This window comes from Anthonomus grandis, chromosome 2, assembly GCF_022605725.1.
Source record: "Anthonomus grandis grandis chromosome 2, icAntGran1.3, whole genome shotgun sequence".
Taxonomy (NCBI): domain Eukaryota; kingdom Metazoa; phylum Arthropoda; class Insecta; order Coleoptera; family Curculionidae; genus Anthonomus; species Anthonomus grandis.
This window is the reverse complement of record NC_065547.1, coordinates 30893742-30910664: the sequence shown is the minus strand read 5'-3', so window position 1 is coordinate 30910664 and position 16923 is coordinate 30893742. Positions and strand designations below refer to the sequence as shown.

Below are 16923 nucleotides of genomic sequence, written 5' to 3'. Positions count from 1 at the left end.
TACATATGTACGCGTAGTCCTACAATTGTAAAAAAATTACAATTGTAGTTGCTTCTGATGTGCTACTGAATTCATCACGACTTGTAGGTACGGTAAATTAATTGTAACTTGTAAACTTGTAACAATTGTAGTGTTTGTGTTATAGGGCCCAGAAGGTAGAAAGACTGAGAAGACAGAGATTTAAAGTAGCTTGAACTAGATTATGATCAGATAAGGAGTATATGATCAGATTATAGGTTGAGACTTTACATATTCTATGCTGCTACTAGTTACAATACAAAATATGCTCATTTATTAGATCCGAAGACAGGAAATGGAAACAGTTATTCATTAAAGCAGTTGTAAACTATGAATTGTCTTTGCTATCTTTGTGTATACTTAATTTTACCTTATATACACTCACTTTGCTTCTTAGAAGGTAACTCCACTCGCTTCTTACTAAATACTAACAATGGTGCTTATACTCTAATTACAATGGGTTAATTACTTTAACCTATTGTATCAACACACGATGACCGAACTCATAACTAGCGACAATAATAAAGGTAGTTTTAACTGGGTTTAGAGTATCAGGGTATAGGGTATAGGAGGCCACCAAAGGTGTAAAGAGAGAGAGAGAGATAGAGACAGAAAGAGAAAAACCCGTCTTGGGTATTGGGGGTAATAGGGATAATAGGCAAAACCGTGAGCAACTTCTCACTCCGATGGCGACTACACCTAGCGACTCGACTGTGACAGTAATTCAACTCGACTGTATACTGCAACTCTTGGACCAGTATTTGGCCATCAAGAGTCTGGAGAGAGAGAGAGACCCATATTAGGGTTTAAAGAGTAAAGGGAATACGGGTAACTCGTAAACAACTTCTCACTTCTATCGCGACTGCGACTCGCGACTCGACTCACACACTGCAACTCAGGGACAGTGGCCTAACCTGACTTCTACAGCCACTGTGATCGACTGTATATCTAAACTTTGACCGTGCGACCTTTTTACCAGCTTGCTTTACTTAGTGGATGTAAAGATGTTCAATAAGTGCATCTTTCATCAATAAGGGATATAAACACGGGCTTAAGACCTAAGAGCCTGACAGTTTCATAGCAATTTATGGGTTATATTTGTTTTCTTTAAAAGTTTGAAACGTTTAAAAGTAACCACTTCAAATTGATTATTTTCTGACCTGTGGGAACTTTCTAGGGTTCAATGATGTCCTTAAAATTATGACTATAAATCAATTAAAAATAAATACATCTCGATGACAGAAAAAGGATGTTGTTGGGTTGTTTCCCAACAGAGATATTTTTGATAAAGAAACTTATCAGCTTTAATATGAAACTAAATCGATTATAATGTTTTTAAAATGTTTATAATTTTTATAAAATCATCCCTTGATAAAATCAAGATTTTTGCAAATTATTTAAACACTACATGTACATTGCGTTTACACTTTCAGCTCATAAAATACAGAATTTATAGATCAAGAAAAAGCATAATTTCAACCGTTAATTTTAAATGTCCAATTTACAAGCTAAACTACAATAATTTCACCAAAAAACATAAATTTTTCGTTTGTTTAAACCTCTTAGAATCTGACAGCCATTAAAATCAATTAAACGTTTTAATCACTTAACATGTACAATAAAATCTAAATTTACGCTTTTATAACTAAATTACGTCTAATTAGTTGAATTAAAAAAACTAAACCGCGTATACATCGCATCGGTTACATTGTTATTCAATTTAAAAAGGAAACGATCATGATTGCTTCTTATCTTTATGGTAACGCAATAAATTACAACTTTTTTTTTTAATTAATTTAAGGATGGTGGCATGGTAGGGACCCCAGTGACCCTAAGGGTGGACCCCAAGGGGTTTTACTTGTACTGGGTGGACCAGAACCACGAAATGGACCTGATCGATATCGCCCATATTAAGGATACCAGGACTGGACGGTACGCTAAAATACCCAAGGTAAGAACTTCAAGGACGTTCCAGGGATGTCCCAGGAATGTTCTATTTACAGTAGGTCTATAATATCGTTGAAGTGTTTTGTGTTGTTAGGTTATTTGTTTCTTGGCAATGTTGCATATTATATAAATAAATGCCCAGTTGATTACCAGTGGTATAGGTTTTTTATTATGGCCAGGAAATTTTGTTATATTATGTAAAAAAAAAATGCAAAAATTGAATATTGCACCCCGAAGATTTTTTTACATTTTTATCAATGGTGTCCGTACGCGATTTTTAATTGAATAATCCTTAACAAAAATTTTAAGTCACTGATTTTCCTAAAAATTATTTTTAAGATCCTTATACAGCTTGAAGCAAATTTCATTCCCTGCCTTTTTTTGGTACGATAGAAGGTTTTGGAGTAAAAATATTTAATTTATTTAATCAATACACGGGATCAACCCCATTATAAAAATATATATATATTTCTGAAAAAGAAATAAAAGCTTGACTACCTAACCACAAATTCAATGTATTTCAAATTATTAATCATAAACCAAATTTATATCAAAAAAACAAAATCCTATAAACCCTTAATAAGATTCCTAAAATGCACTAGGGAAATTCCAAAAACTTCAATTCCAGTAGAGTTTACTTGCCTCAAGGTTCTTTCGACAGGCGAGTGCATAGTATAGTTGGTACGTACGATGATGAGGTAAAGAAAACAATCGATTTACCCTCAGATTACGGTGTGGAATATAAATAAAATTTTATTAAGAAGTTCGGCACAAATCACAAGGCCATTCAAAAGTTTATAAATAAACATTAAATCATTCTCAGTGCGTCTCTTAAGTAAACTTTGCATATTCAGCAAGTTCATTTCTTCATCATAACAATGGTCATTAGGAACTGGAATGTGAAGTTTATAAAGGCGGAATCGTAGAAATTTATTTTGAACTCTCTCCAGTGCCATACAATTATTCATGTAAAGAGGGATGTAAAGAGGATTGATTCATACTCCAACAAAGAGACAACAAGTGATATGTACAACCTTTTGCAAGTATTAACCGACCGGTCCTTACAATTGCGCAGGACAAAACCAAGGGTCTTAGATACTTTAGTTATAATAGTATTCACATGGGTATTAAAATTCAATTGTTCATCAAAAAAGATACCAAGGTCCTTTACTACTTCAGTGTACCTAAAATTAACATTATCGATAGTATAGGAGGAAATTACCTGTTTGTTTCTTTTGTAGAAACTAATGTAACTGCATTTACCCACATTCAAAGCCAAACTATTACCAACACACCCTTCACACAATCTATTCAGATCATCTTGCAAGAGAACCATGTCTTGTTCTGAACTGATCACCCTATAAAACTTTAAATCATCGGCAAATAACAAAAAATTACTATTTTCAAAGCAAGCCAAAATATCATTCATGAAAATATTGAACAACAGGGGAGAACAATAAAAGCATTCATTCCTCCAGGTTCTATGCCAGTTTATATGGAACTAAAATTTTTTTGCAGAAGATCCGAACTACCTAAAGAAAAATATCATTGGAGATGACATGAATCTGCAAGATACAATGACCCCGAGACAGACTGATATTTGAATGATTTTGATGACATCGATAAATTGAAATTTTGCCATCTTCAGCTCTATTCAAAGGCCTGAATCCTTTTTAAAAGAAAGAAAAATAAAAAGTTAGGTGTCTTTAGGATCAAAATGTGAAAGATCTTACATAAGCCTAATTATGGACTACTGGAACCTCACTAAAAATGTCCAGAGATCAAAGGAATTAAGGAGAAGTAAAGTATCCTTGTCAAAGCTGTAAATAGATGCTAAGGTACTAAAATGAACCAGAAGTTCCTATAAGTATTCTGGTGAATAGCCTCAAACAGAGCTAAACAGACCAAAGAAATTGGAAATGGCAAATCATCTTGATTTTACATCTTGGACTAGGTTTTAAGAGCTTGAGGTCGTCTTATTCTTCTATGAATCAATCTAAGAAACTCTGGGTTCGCTCTTAAAAGACGATGGATTAGTTAATCGATTCAGTCAATTGGAATTACAGAGTCAGAAGTTCATTTAAGAATTTTGATGGATTTCTGGAGTCTCAGCAAGATTTACTAGAGGCCAAAGAATTTAAAAGCGCTAATGAGTCATCTTGGTTTCACGTCTGGGACTGGGTGAAAAAAATGTTCATGTTTTTTGCTTCTCCCATGCTTCTCTGAGGAAAATTAAAATTTCCTTGCATAACACATGGTTTTTATTTATGACTCGAAAACTTGCTGATCTATTTGCATCGTACAAAAGAAAATCATAGAAAGAAATCAAATTTGCTCAGGATATGAGGATCTTAAAAACAATTTTTATTTTTAGAAAAGTTATTGCGATGTTGCCTAAAATTTCTTGGAATTACCTTTTTTTTCATTATAATGATAGTTGTGTTACGTTTAATTTAATTAAAAAAAAGAAAAAATGTGACAATATGTAAAAAAATTAAGTAATTTTTAAATATAAAATAAATAAGTCTTTATTTGGTATCAAATGCACTTTACACTACATTTGCCCAAAACGACGAAGATTAGCTAAAGCTACTTTTATCTCTTAACCTTAATAATAATTACAAATGCTTTGGCATGCAGTAGTAATATACAGTTCGACAAAGAACAAAGTTTTATAGTTACTTTTAAAACGAAATATTGAAATTAAATGATGAAATTGAAGAAAAAAAGTCGATTATAAATTGTTGCGGCATTGTAAGTATAACTACTATATATATACTATTAGAAAAGAGTTGTGTTATGGTGTAACAATGTCAATGAGTTTTATGTCTTGTATCTCTATCATAAATTGCAGTTGTTGGAATTAATTTCTATAACAGATATTAAGTTTTTGGTCTCGGTAATGTATGCACCAAAAAGCAATTCTCGGTTAAATTCTTGAAAATATCAATGTTGCGCCAAATATGCCTTAGTAAAATGTCGCTCAAAATTAGGATACACGGTATTAAAATTTAATTTTTAAACCTGTTTTCTCTATAGCTTAAGTTATTTTTGAGATACCGACATAAAAACGGAGAATCGGAGTTTTTTGGGGATGAGAAATATGATTTTATTCTATTTTTAAACGCAAAGTGTAGAGTGCGCTAGTTATACACAGTTTAAGTAACTGATAAAATTGATTTATGAGAGAAAAATTTATAGCACATTTATTTCGGTTAAACAATCCGTTTTCGAAAAATTTGCACTTAAACGTTCTCTTGCAGAGTCAATTATTACCTGTGCAATACGTTATTGAACCTTCAACCTTGTTGACAATTTTAAACTAAACCCTTCATAGTGCGTATGATCTCCTCTTGCCCTAATAAAGTCCAGTTCAGAGATCTATTAGAATCTTTGATGTGTCGCAGATGCCGCACTAACTAATCCACTAACTAATCATTTTAAATATACGTACAACCCCATGTTTTATACTATTTTTTATTTTTCTTTCGAAAATGTCAATTTTTAGAAAGAAAATAATATCACAAGAAAATAATATTAAAAAATTGACCGCGGACTAAAATCCAAGCATCTTACAAAATATTTTAAACACTTTCAGCACTCACAGACTTGTCACCTCTTTTTAGCCAGTCTATTAAACAAAGATAAAACATCTGCGTTCTGGCGATTCCTACTTTAGGCTGTGCAAGTGATTGTATATCTCTCTCTATCCCCCTGATTTTGAGAACTACGGGGCCGTACCCAAATAAATTTTTGGGCTGTTTTTGTATTACTTTCGACTTGTTTTTAAAGAGATCTTTAAGGATAATAATTATAACATATAAGGATATAACATCTCTCATAAGATTAGGCATAAATATAACCAAGTTTGCTATTGTTTGTTGTGGGATATTAATCCACTCTTCTTCTACTATTACAATACGCTCTGAGATTGTGTTTGGGGTATGAAGTGTGCTCGAATTCTTCGTTTTAGCTCATCCCATAAATGTTCGAGCGGATTTAGGACAGTATGTTGGGCACTCAATAACCCGAAAATCGACTTCTACAGTAGGGGGTGGACCGAAAAAACTTTTTTTTTTAATTGTAAAAAGCGCTATAGCAAAAAGGGTGCATTTTTTTCTAAAAAAAATAATAAACAAAAAATTTACGACAAAAAAAAATCCAGCCGGGCCCAGGGGCACTTCAAGGGGCGTTTTAATATTATTTTTTTAAAGGGCGCTACCGAAAAATACATTTGATTTAACCTCCTTATAACCCAAAAAAATATTATAAAAAAATAATAATTTTTAGCCGAGCCCATGACCAATTTTCTAAGCTGAGAATATCGGTCCGCCCTCGTATATGATCTGATTATTATTTTAAGGTCGTTGAGCTACACGCAGTATCTATTGTAGGCCTCTACTTTGATGAGCGAAAGGATCAAACGCTTTCTATGGTGAATAACAAAAAAATTATTCAACAAGAAGAACACATTTTAATTATAAAAGAACCTGGTAATATATATTTCGCACATATATCTACAAAAGGAGCTTCTACTGCAGTAAATATTAAAAATGAACTTTTAAAATGTTTAGAGAATTATCAGACGGATATAAGTTTTTTGTCTGTAATCGCTTGCAATGGAACGAATGTAAATACAGGATGGAAGGGAGGCATTATTCGTCTTATGGGAACTCATATCGGAAGACCCCTTCAGTGGAGTATATGTCTTCTCCATACCAATGAATTGCCTTTACGTCATCTTCTTCAAAATTTAGATGGCGAGACCAAGAGACCTTACAGTTTTTCAGGGCCAGTGGGTTTGCTACTAAAAGACTGCCAACAAATGCCATTAAAGAAATTTAAAATTATAGACACAGAGCTTCCAGAACTAACTAACTAGATATTCTAAGCACTGACCAACAATATTTGTCTAATATTTGTTTTGCTATTAAAAATAAACACTGTCCGGAAAGTCTGGCAAATAAAGATATAAATAAGAGAAATATATGGGTGGGAGGATCCCCAATTGGGAGGAACTCCAGGTGCAGATACCTCCGCGTGGTGGGTTTTGGGTTGATTAGTATAGTTTTATATTTAAAATTATACTAATCAAGCAAAAGGCTACACAAATCATACAAATATGTTGATTTATGGTATATATTTGATTTTTTTAAAAATGTCTTTGTTCATGGGGTGGGTTAAAATGCTTACTATTATCTTTAATTTTTTTCTGGAAATATAACAGATTAATTAAAAAAGATTTTAAGGTAGCGCCCCTAATTTTTTTGACGAAAAAAATTTGACCCCTAAAATAGCCCTCGGGCCCGGTTAATTTTTTTTTTAATTCAAAAAATTTCCCTGCCTGTATGATAACCATAGGCACCTTTTCCAAACTAGCGTCTTTAATTTTTTGCGACTTTTAAAAAATCGGCTTTTTTCGGCCCATTCTCTACAGTGTAATCTCGTCTGATTCTCGTTAAGTTAAAATCAAAATTATACAGTGGATCGATTTATGCACGCAATTTAATATATCACGTTTTGTTTTTGGTTGGCAGTAATATAGTTTGGTTCCACTTTTTTACTATAAATTTCTCAAAAAAATTAGTTTTTACATTAAATTAATTTTTTGTTTAATTTTTGTTGTACGCGACGAGACTAAGTTATGCGAGTTCAAATGACACAAATTAAAATTAAAATGGTTCTTTATGTTATAACGGCAACGTGGGTTAAATGATCGCAGTCAATCTTTCACAAAAATAATTTAAATAATTATTGTATTTTTATGGTTTTATTATGTTTTTCTGTTAATTATGTCACTGGACAGAATTGTTTCCTGTTAATTTGTCCTAAAAGTCTCTTTTCTGAACTATTTTTAGGTCTTAATGTCGCTCATAAAAAAATGTTAATAAATATAAAAATCTTAATTTAATCGAAAAAAAAAAGAAAAAACTGTTCCTATCCTCTACTGAACTAGATTCTATGGATTGTAAGTTTTAGTAGCAATGTCTAGTTCTAGTAGAATTAATTCTCGAATATGTATTCGATACGCACGAATTTCAATCGAAATGTGACGTTGCCAAATTTCCAGAAAAGTCTATTTTTCCTTAAGAATTTACTATTACGTTTTATTTGGTTACCAGTACGCCACTGAGACTTTTCATCGTTACACTATACATATCCTGAAATAAAAAGGTAACTACAGGAAACATTCATAATTGCACGCCATTAGACTAATAAGATAATACTAATTTGGCCTAAACTTTGTTCTAATTTATCTTTAGGCGATACTGGCAGCGTTGCCCCCATGATTCCTCTTAAGCTTTCATAAAATTAGTTGGTTGACGAATATTGAATTCGAACGGAAAATTAGCGTTAAATCTAGCAACGTTGCCTGCCCAAAAATTCTTAGAAGATCCGTTACACAATTAATTCTAGAATACTCAATACTTTTGCATTAAAATTGTTAAAATGTTATTATGTTTAATTTGGTTATAGGTGGCATGGAGTCATCATCTTTATGTGCTCTATAAATCCAAAAGTAAGTGGAAATTTATAAAAACAGACAATTTTCATTACATCGTAATCGAATCGTCGCTTTTACACTCGCTGTCAAAGTTTCATTATTCCTGAATAATGGACACTAAACGGTGAAATACACATAAAATCGTAGTGCAATGTTGCCAACCTGTTCAAAATTTTTAGAAAATTCTATTTCAAAAAACAAAAATATCTGGTTAAGTCATAAAGGCAAGGTCGCTCATGTGGATCGCTGACAATATGTCGAAAGTTAATTCGATATGTACGAAAAATCAATCGTAGTGCGACGATGGTAACGTTCCTGCAATTCCCGAAAAGTTCTTTAATTTTTTTTTGTTGTATACCACTGCATATGGATTAAGATAACACTGAAGTCAAAAACAAATTACGTTACGACAAGTTACGTCTTAATGGCAATGTCGCTCGTATGAATCAATATGAATCTATCTTCCTTTCTTCTTGCCTCCACCTAGGACGGTCGACTTTTGGACTGTGCAACTAAGCCAATATATCAATGTACAATACATTTCGCATACAGACTACAGTCTGTAATACAGAGGAGGTTTTCTTTCTTTTCTTTTTGCTTTCTCCTTATGGCTTGTTTTTTTAAGGTTTCTCTTTACGGAATCTTTTGGAATCTTATCCTGGAACCTTCAGACAGCTTTGGAATGATGTTAAGTGTATTATGTATTGAATGTTACGGGAATTACAGATATATGTCAAGTAATGTGCAGATGCATTAAAGCTTTTATGGTTGAATTTTATGGCAGGCTTGGATATTGGAATAGAAGTGTAACCTGTGTTTAGATTGTCAAGCAGGTTATTTATTTAAATAATATGATTTCGGCATTCGAAGAAGATGTGCTGTATTGTTCCTACCTTTACTTCTTTCTTACTATCTTCCTACCGCAGGAGCACAGGTTGTGGTCTTTTACTCAGATTTTATTTTTGAGGGTCTAGAGCAATGATTTGATGTCATCCTATCTATCCCATATGGTATCATATATTTTGGGAAGAATATGTCTTAGCGCAATGGAAGAATCTATGGCTTGAATGTTTATACCGCTTGCTTCATTGGCTAGGTGGTCTGCCTGCTCGTGTCCATAGATCCCAATATGCTGGGATGTAGGTTAATTTTATTTGAGGGTTGTTTACCAATCTTTGTCAAATAAATAAAATATGAATATTTAAATCCTCGCTATTCCCTAGAATTACCCTTCTTGAGATTTTGTAGAAAGCACTTTTTCAGTATGCGAAGATTATAGCCAGTCCTATAATAGATCTAGTTTCATTGTTATGTGGCCAGTATAGGTTGATAATGGCTGGGGCCCTTGGGTTTTCGTACGAGAGTGCTTTGCTTACTACATTCGATGAAAGCTATATTCTTCCGAGTCTTTTTCGACAGGCATTTCTGATGCCTTACTGAGGAAGATATTTGTAGGGGGTGGCCATAATGCCTAGTGCAGTCCTTAGAGCATGGAACTGGGTGCGATAATCCACTGTGCCACAATCCAAGCCTTTTTACTATGACCTTGTATAATTAGTATGGTTTTTGGGTCTCTTCCCCACCAGATTTTGACCAGGGGCTCCTCTATGGGCTGTTTCCATGTTAAGTATTTTTCTGGAATTACTCGGAGATATTTGATCAAGTTCTTCGATAGATTTGTTCGCCTGAACTACTGGAGTGAAGAGACTGTTCCTAGTGCCCCTGGTGAACATTGCTGATGATTTACGTTAGTCGAGAGCTATGTTGATTTTTTTGATCATGACTTCTGGATTTCTCCATGTTCACAATCTTAATCATAATATTAATTTTAGAATATCGTCGCGCGAATCAACAAAAATCAATCAAGCCATACGATATGTCTCAAATTTTCTGAAAGTTCCAATTACTTTTACGGTATAATAATATTACTATTATATTTAATTAAGTTACGAATTTTGTGGAATTTTCATCGTTACAAAAAAAAAACTCAAAATCCGAAAAATGTATGATACGCCACGTCGCGTCGCCCTATAAATGCAAACTGTACTCTATAAATTAAAAAGTTGAAATTTATAAAAATAGATAATGTTAGGTCATAATGTCAATATTTTAAAATTTTCATTCTAGAATATTTGCATGCAATATAAATGAAGTAAGTCAACATGTTGCCAAGCTGCCCAACATTTCCAAAAAAATCTATATTCTACACGGTTGATTTGGTTAATTGTAACGTAGACTTTATATTTGCTTGTGTCACAATGGTAACAATGAATGGCAATAGAATATGTATGATAAAAATAAAAATTCTAGAGCAACGTTGCCAACACGCGGAAAATATCCGGTTACCTTGGCGTTATATTGATGTGATGACGTTTTGTTACAGGAGGCAAAGTTACGTCAGATCGTTACGATGGGTTCGCAAGACACACTGGAAGAAAAAACCGTGACGGTCGCTGTCGGACACGATTTCGTCAATATCAATTTTTACAATTTCTGCTGCACAAAACGGGAAATCGCACAACACTGGACCGAGGAACTGATGAAACTTGCGTACAATTTGACCCAGATCAACGGCACGCCGCAGATGTACTTGAGGAAAGCTTATACGAAATTGTGCTTACAAACTGATAAGAGTGGGAAGATACCTGTGAAAAAGTAAGTCTGGGAAGAAAATATTCTTATCGCATAGCAGATAAATTTAATTTGCGAGTGGCTATACCAAATACACTATTTTTTGACGTATAACTTAACAGTTCCAATGGTGAATAAATATTGGGAGCCATATTAATTTCAAAAGATTATGGCACACTCAAGTCTAGGAAAAAATTGTTTTTTTTTTAATCAGTGGCGACTCGTGGGTTATGCGATGAGGTCGGCAGCGGCAGGCATTTAAAAAAAAAATCGAAAAGTCTAAAAAAAATATGTACCAACAATCATCATAGGAGATTTACGTTTTTTGTTGGTTTTTTTTTAATTTTTTTTGGATTTTATTTTTTATATTTTTTTCTTATTTATACTTATTACTTAAACATGCTTGTAAATAAACTCAAGCCTGAGTTGCTTAGAGGTCGCAAAATGGTTTATTACGTCATCGTAAAACTCTTTACTTTTTTGAAGTGATTTAAAAAGTTTTTTTTCTATTGATAATTGAGATAAATTTGACATTTTTTCCTGATTCATTGTACTTCTGCAGTAAGTTTTTACCCTTTTAAGGCAAGAAAAATCTCGTTCGTTTGAAGCAGAGGTGGGTGGCAGTGACAGAATTAATGACAATAGCTTATTAATTTCCGGAACTGTTTTTTGTAAAGAATTTGAAGTTATAAAATGGTACATATTGGATAATTTTTAAATAATTTATTCAACAAAACTTTGGAAAATCTTTTGAAAAGGTTTGAAATTTTGTTTCATCAAAAAGATCAAAAATTCTTAAATCCTCAAAATTAGTAAAACGAGTCTCGATCTGCATAATCACAGTATCTAAAATTTCGGAATTAATGCGTTTTTCGGGATCCCTGTCTTCATCATCATTCTACCTGCGTCGTTTTTTAGGAGGTTGAAATACAAACGGAGTCCAAAACTGCACTTTGTATGAATTCAAAATTATTATCTTCTTTTCGATATTCTCTCAGATTCTGAACAAGTTTTAAAATTCTATTTTTTGAATAAATAATTTCAGTCGACTGGTTTTGGACAATTGTGAATATTAGGTCTATCTGGGTAAACACTTTTTTAAAAATACTTAAAAAAGCATTAAAAGTGTAATAATTCAATAACCTTTTTAGGCCAATTGCTTCGCGGATGGATTGATATGTATGTCATCATTTTCGAAATCGTCACCCTCAATAATTAAGTCAAAAACTTCTAATAGCTGCTCCAGTAAATCTGCTACAGAAAAAACTAATCGAGATTTAAAGTTCCATCGGGTTTGAGAAACTCTTGCAATCTTTCTCGAGGCAACTTGGTCTAAAACATTAGTGCGTTTGGGCGATGTTGAGAAAAAAGAGGAAAATCCGAATAAATTGGCAAAAAAAATACGACATTCTTTAATTTTTTTATAAGTATCTTGAAGATCTAAATTCATTCGGTGGGCATGACAAGGAGTAAATAACGCTTGTGGTGCAATAGTTTTAATTTTAAAACAACCGTTTGATTCGCCTGACATTACTGCAGCACCATCATAAGTTTTTCCTACTAATTTATTTTTTAGATCGAAATTTTTAAATCTGTCCTTAATAATAGTGAGAATATATTCTGCCTTGTGACTCTTGCTAACATCGGTAAAACTTAAAAACCTTTCATACATTTCACGGCGTAACTCGCACAACAATTGATAATTGTGAATGGCAAGATATGTCGGTGATTTCATCTACCTCTAAGGAAAAAAAAATGGCTTCATTAATCTCGGATTCTATAACGTTATTCAAAACATGACTTATGGACTCTATTAATTCATTTTGAACAGTTTTAGATACGCCACTTAAAGTTTTTGAATACGATAATAAATTGGATAGTTCTAAATCTTATTTTTTGAACAATTTAATTAGCTCCCTGTAGTTTTCTTGATTTAACGACTTTTCCGATTCATCGTGCCGTCTAAACGATAATTCTTGACAACTTAAAAAAAATACGATATCCATTAAGCGACGTAAAACTGCATGATTATTTTTTATGATCTTATTGTTTCTAATAGCATTTTCCCGCTGAGCATTGTCTAATGACATGAATGTTTTGTTTTCCGAATAAATCAAATTTTATTTGACAATATGTATGGTTTTTAGAAACGTCATGTTTTTGTAGCGCCCTGAATAACTCTTTTAAATTATCGTACCCAGATTCACACCAAGGATTTTGATTTTTATGCTTTACGCCTTAATTAGTTGAAAATAAAATGCAAGGCCAACAAAAAAGCTTATTTTTGACTTCGCTACCGGTTAGTCAACTGTACTTAATGTACCAATTTTCCGAGAACGATCTGTTACTTCCCTTTCTCCCTAGACTGATATTATTAATTAGCCGGGAAATTTTAGGTAATGGCCGCCCATTATTTTTTAATTTAATTAGGTCCTCATAATTCAAAGATGAAAAGCCATGTTGTAAAATGTAATTAACAATATCGCCGATATTTTTAATTACATTTAATTCCGATATTATATCTGTCTTTACTTACAGTTTCTTTTCCCGTCAATGTCTGTTCAAATGTCTTAATGAAATCCTTAAAATTGAAGACATTTGACAACATATGCGGGTTCCTCTTGGAACTTGCAAAACTTAGGATATTTACTGTTAATATAATTAGAAAAGTACATATAATTTGATATTAACAAAAAAAATAGGTTTGGCGACACTGCAGGTCCGCCTCGATGTTTGTAACACTAACGTTAAGTTTGTAACGCGAACCATATCGTAGAACAGGACTTAACACTGTCCTCGGACAGTGTAGAGGTCATGTTACAATCCTTAGAGGCAAGAACTAGGACACAGTATAATAATAGTGCCGTAAAATGCTGGTTGGTATTTTGTAATAAGAATACTATTTCACCATTTGCGGGTACAATCCCTCAGACCATAGTCTTTTTTCAAGGGCAATTGAACACCAGGCCTATAAAATACAGAAGTCTTCTTCGGGAAACAAGTTGACAAACAAACTTGTTCCATTACTAGCTGTATGCACAGGAGATAGGCCACAAACACTCTCTTCAATTAAGGTATAGAATATTGGTTTTCTAGAGAGTGGTATTCAGATTTTTATAACCGATATTTTAAAGACCACTAAGCCAGGTTCATTCCAACCCTTACTTATTACTTTAAGTTCACCATAAAAGAAGGCTTCAAGTCAAATTATACGTCGATGGCTAAAAGGAGTTGTGTGTAAAGCGGGTGTCAATACGAGTAAATATTCTGGTTACTCATTTAAACACGCGGCGGTGTCAATAGCTTTTAGGCAGGGAGTAGCCCTAAGTCTCATTAAAGATAGTGCAGGGTGGTCATTTGCATTTTTTCAAGAAATGCATTTTGCTAATGCTATTCTATACATTGCCGACTAAGTGATGCATCAGTTTTTATTAAATATTTGCGCATTTTTACCTTTTCTTAATATTTAATTTTTGGATAAAATGTTTAGGAATGTAATAGGATTTTATAGCAGTATATTTTTTTTGTTTCTGTCAGAATGTCCAGGGTCAAAAAACAGGACCTTGTAAGTAACATTTTGGAAATTTTTTAGGAGAGCAATAAAACTGTTTGATTTTTGTAATAAACGACAAGTAATGATTTTTTTCATACATTTATTTATTTAGCAGGAACATAATATATAGAAAAAAATAATAATTTTCTTTTTTTTATAAAATAAACTACATTTACGAGCTACTGTGTCTAAATAATACAGATACGAGGAATTGCATTCTTTTAACACTGTGTATTTATTACAGAAAATAAAATAAGAGAATATTCCATCTGAGTGTGACCCTTTTCCAAAAAATTTTGCGTAATCGAAACATTATGCTTCTCTAATAAATAAAGAAGAGCTAATGCTCTGCGAGCACATTATTCCTATTTTGTGCCGTACAGCCATCAGAATAAATAATGATAGGTCTTTTGGCCTTTTGGGTTAAAAGTTGCTCCTGTAAGTAGTCTACTAAAAAGGAAGCATAAACAGATGCTTGCCCATCGACAATCGTTAAACCAATAACAAACGGCTTGGTTGTTGCCTAAATTATAAATCGTGAAATTATGGCAACACATTTCTGTTTATAGTACAACGTGCTAGCTGGTATTTGCGGAGATAGCTTCACAGCTTGCACATCCATGGTAATCATGTGAAACTCACCATTTATCGCCTTCTCCTTATCTATTTCCTTTTTACGTCTTGCTGATTTTTTTTCTCAATGTGTTCCTTATATTCTTCCGCTTCTATATTTTCGTTCTTATACTTAAAACAGACATCACATTGGTCCTTTCTAGGTCGGAATATTGAGATTTTCATTTCGTCGGCAAATTTAGTCATTGTAATAATTGACATTGGATTTTGCCCCTTTTCTTGGCATTGCCCCATGTAGACACGGTATAAATAAGACCATGACTGAAAAGACTGTTCCAAGTACATTCTGTTGGTATCTTTTCGACAGTAATGTGAAGGAAGCTTGTTTAAATTTTGAAGAAACTCGGTAAGAAAGTTTCTGTCGTTTTTAGAAATATCTTGTCGTTTTTCTCTCCTGCTTATATCGGTTTGGTTGCTACTAGCCATGCCATTTTCAGAATTCATCGCCCAGGATCGTACGGACCATTCTCCGAGATTAAGGGTATTCAAGTACATTTTCTTACAAACAGTAATGGATTGATTACCGATAATTAAAGAATAATTTAGTGTTTAGGATCTACGAGATGAATCGATTTGTTTCGACGGCCTCTTTTTATCGCATACTTTGACAGTATTTCCAACAAACACTTTTCGCTGCTCTAAAGTCATATCTTCCCAGAACTTCTTGAATAACTTTTCTCGATCCTGCTTTGAAATAAGAAAACATTTTTGTAGCATCCTTCACTTTTTTCTTTGTTTAAACACTTACACCTTTCTTTTATCTTCCTTTCCTGGCGATTTTTGTTTTGAAACGTATTTTTTTGATTTTTGTGCTTTGTGAATCCCATGTAGCTTTTGCCTATCAGCCTTAGTTTTTTATTAATAGCCCTTTTATTGTATCCTTTTCGCTTTCTATTTTCATGTTCACCTACAGGTTGTTCTTATAAATCGCTATCCTCTTCTGAAAGTTTCCCTTGCGGTCCTTCATTTGAATTGTCTTCGACCATACTTTCTTCAGATGGGTTATCGGGGTCCATAGTGGCGTCGTAATCAGGATCAGACAATGTGTTTTCTTCGGGTACGTCATCCGTAAATGAATCTGTAACGCTTTCACATAAAAACTGGCTTCCATAGAGTTTGTTTTAAGGATGGGATCTGATATCGTAGCTTCTTTGATTTCCAAATTTGCCATTTGATCGGGAGAGGTGCTGAGAATTCCTGGCTCTGAATACTACTATTTTCAAAGTGATATAAAATTTTAGCTATTTTAAACATCTTACCGGCCAAAAACACAAAGCACTTCCACGAACAACAACAGTAACTGTCGCTAACAAGGTTTAACTGACAAATACGAGGTCTTGTCTTGTCTTGTTGACTTGATGGCTCTGCTGCAAGGCAATTGCCAGCCCGATTTGTGTGAGATCCTACTTTATCTGGCTCTGGACCATGTAGGAGTCTCAGGATACTTTGCTGCACTGTAACTCTTTGATAAGGAAATACAACTTATGATTGGGCCTCTAGGCGTATTCTGTTTCTATCTAAGGCTGTAAAACAGGAGGAATATTAGTGATACAACAGAGGGAATATATGACCACACCAATGCACTAAAACAAGCAATCAAGGCAGGATTATAGGACAATTCAAGGTTATTGGAAAG

The 16923-nt window shown here is 33.3% G+C and overlaps 1 protein-coding gene across 2 annotated transcripts in view; it reads left to right on the top strand.

The window, feature by feature from the left end:
* LOC126748057 (1-phosphatidylinositol 4,5-bisphosphate phosphodiesterase classes I and II) overlaps positions 1–16923 on the top strand; it is an 87398-nt gene that overhangs the window by 17021 nt on the left and 53454 nt on the right. For both annotated transcript variants that reach the window (XM_050457034.1, XM_050457046.1), the window contains exons 2-3: positions 1820–1969; positions 10854–11125. In XM_050457034.1, coding sequence (XP_050312991.1) covers positions 1820–1969; positions 10854–11125 — 422 coding nt within the window. The remainder of the gene's footprint in view (positions 1–1819; positions 1970–10853; positions 11126–16923) is intronic.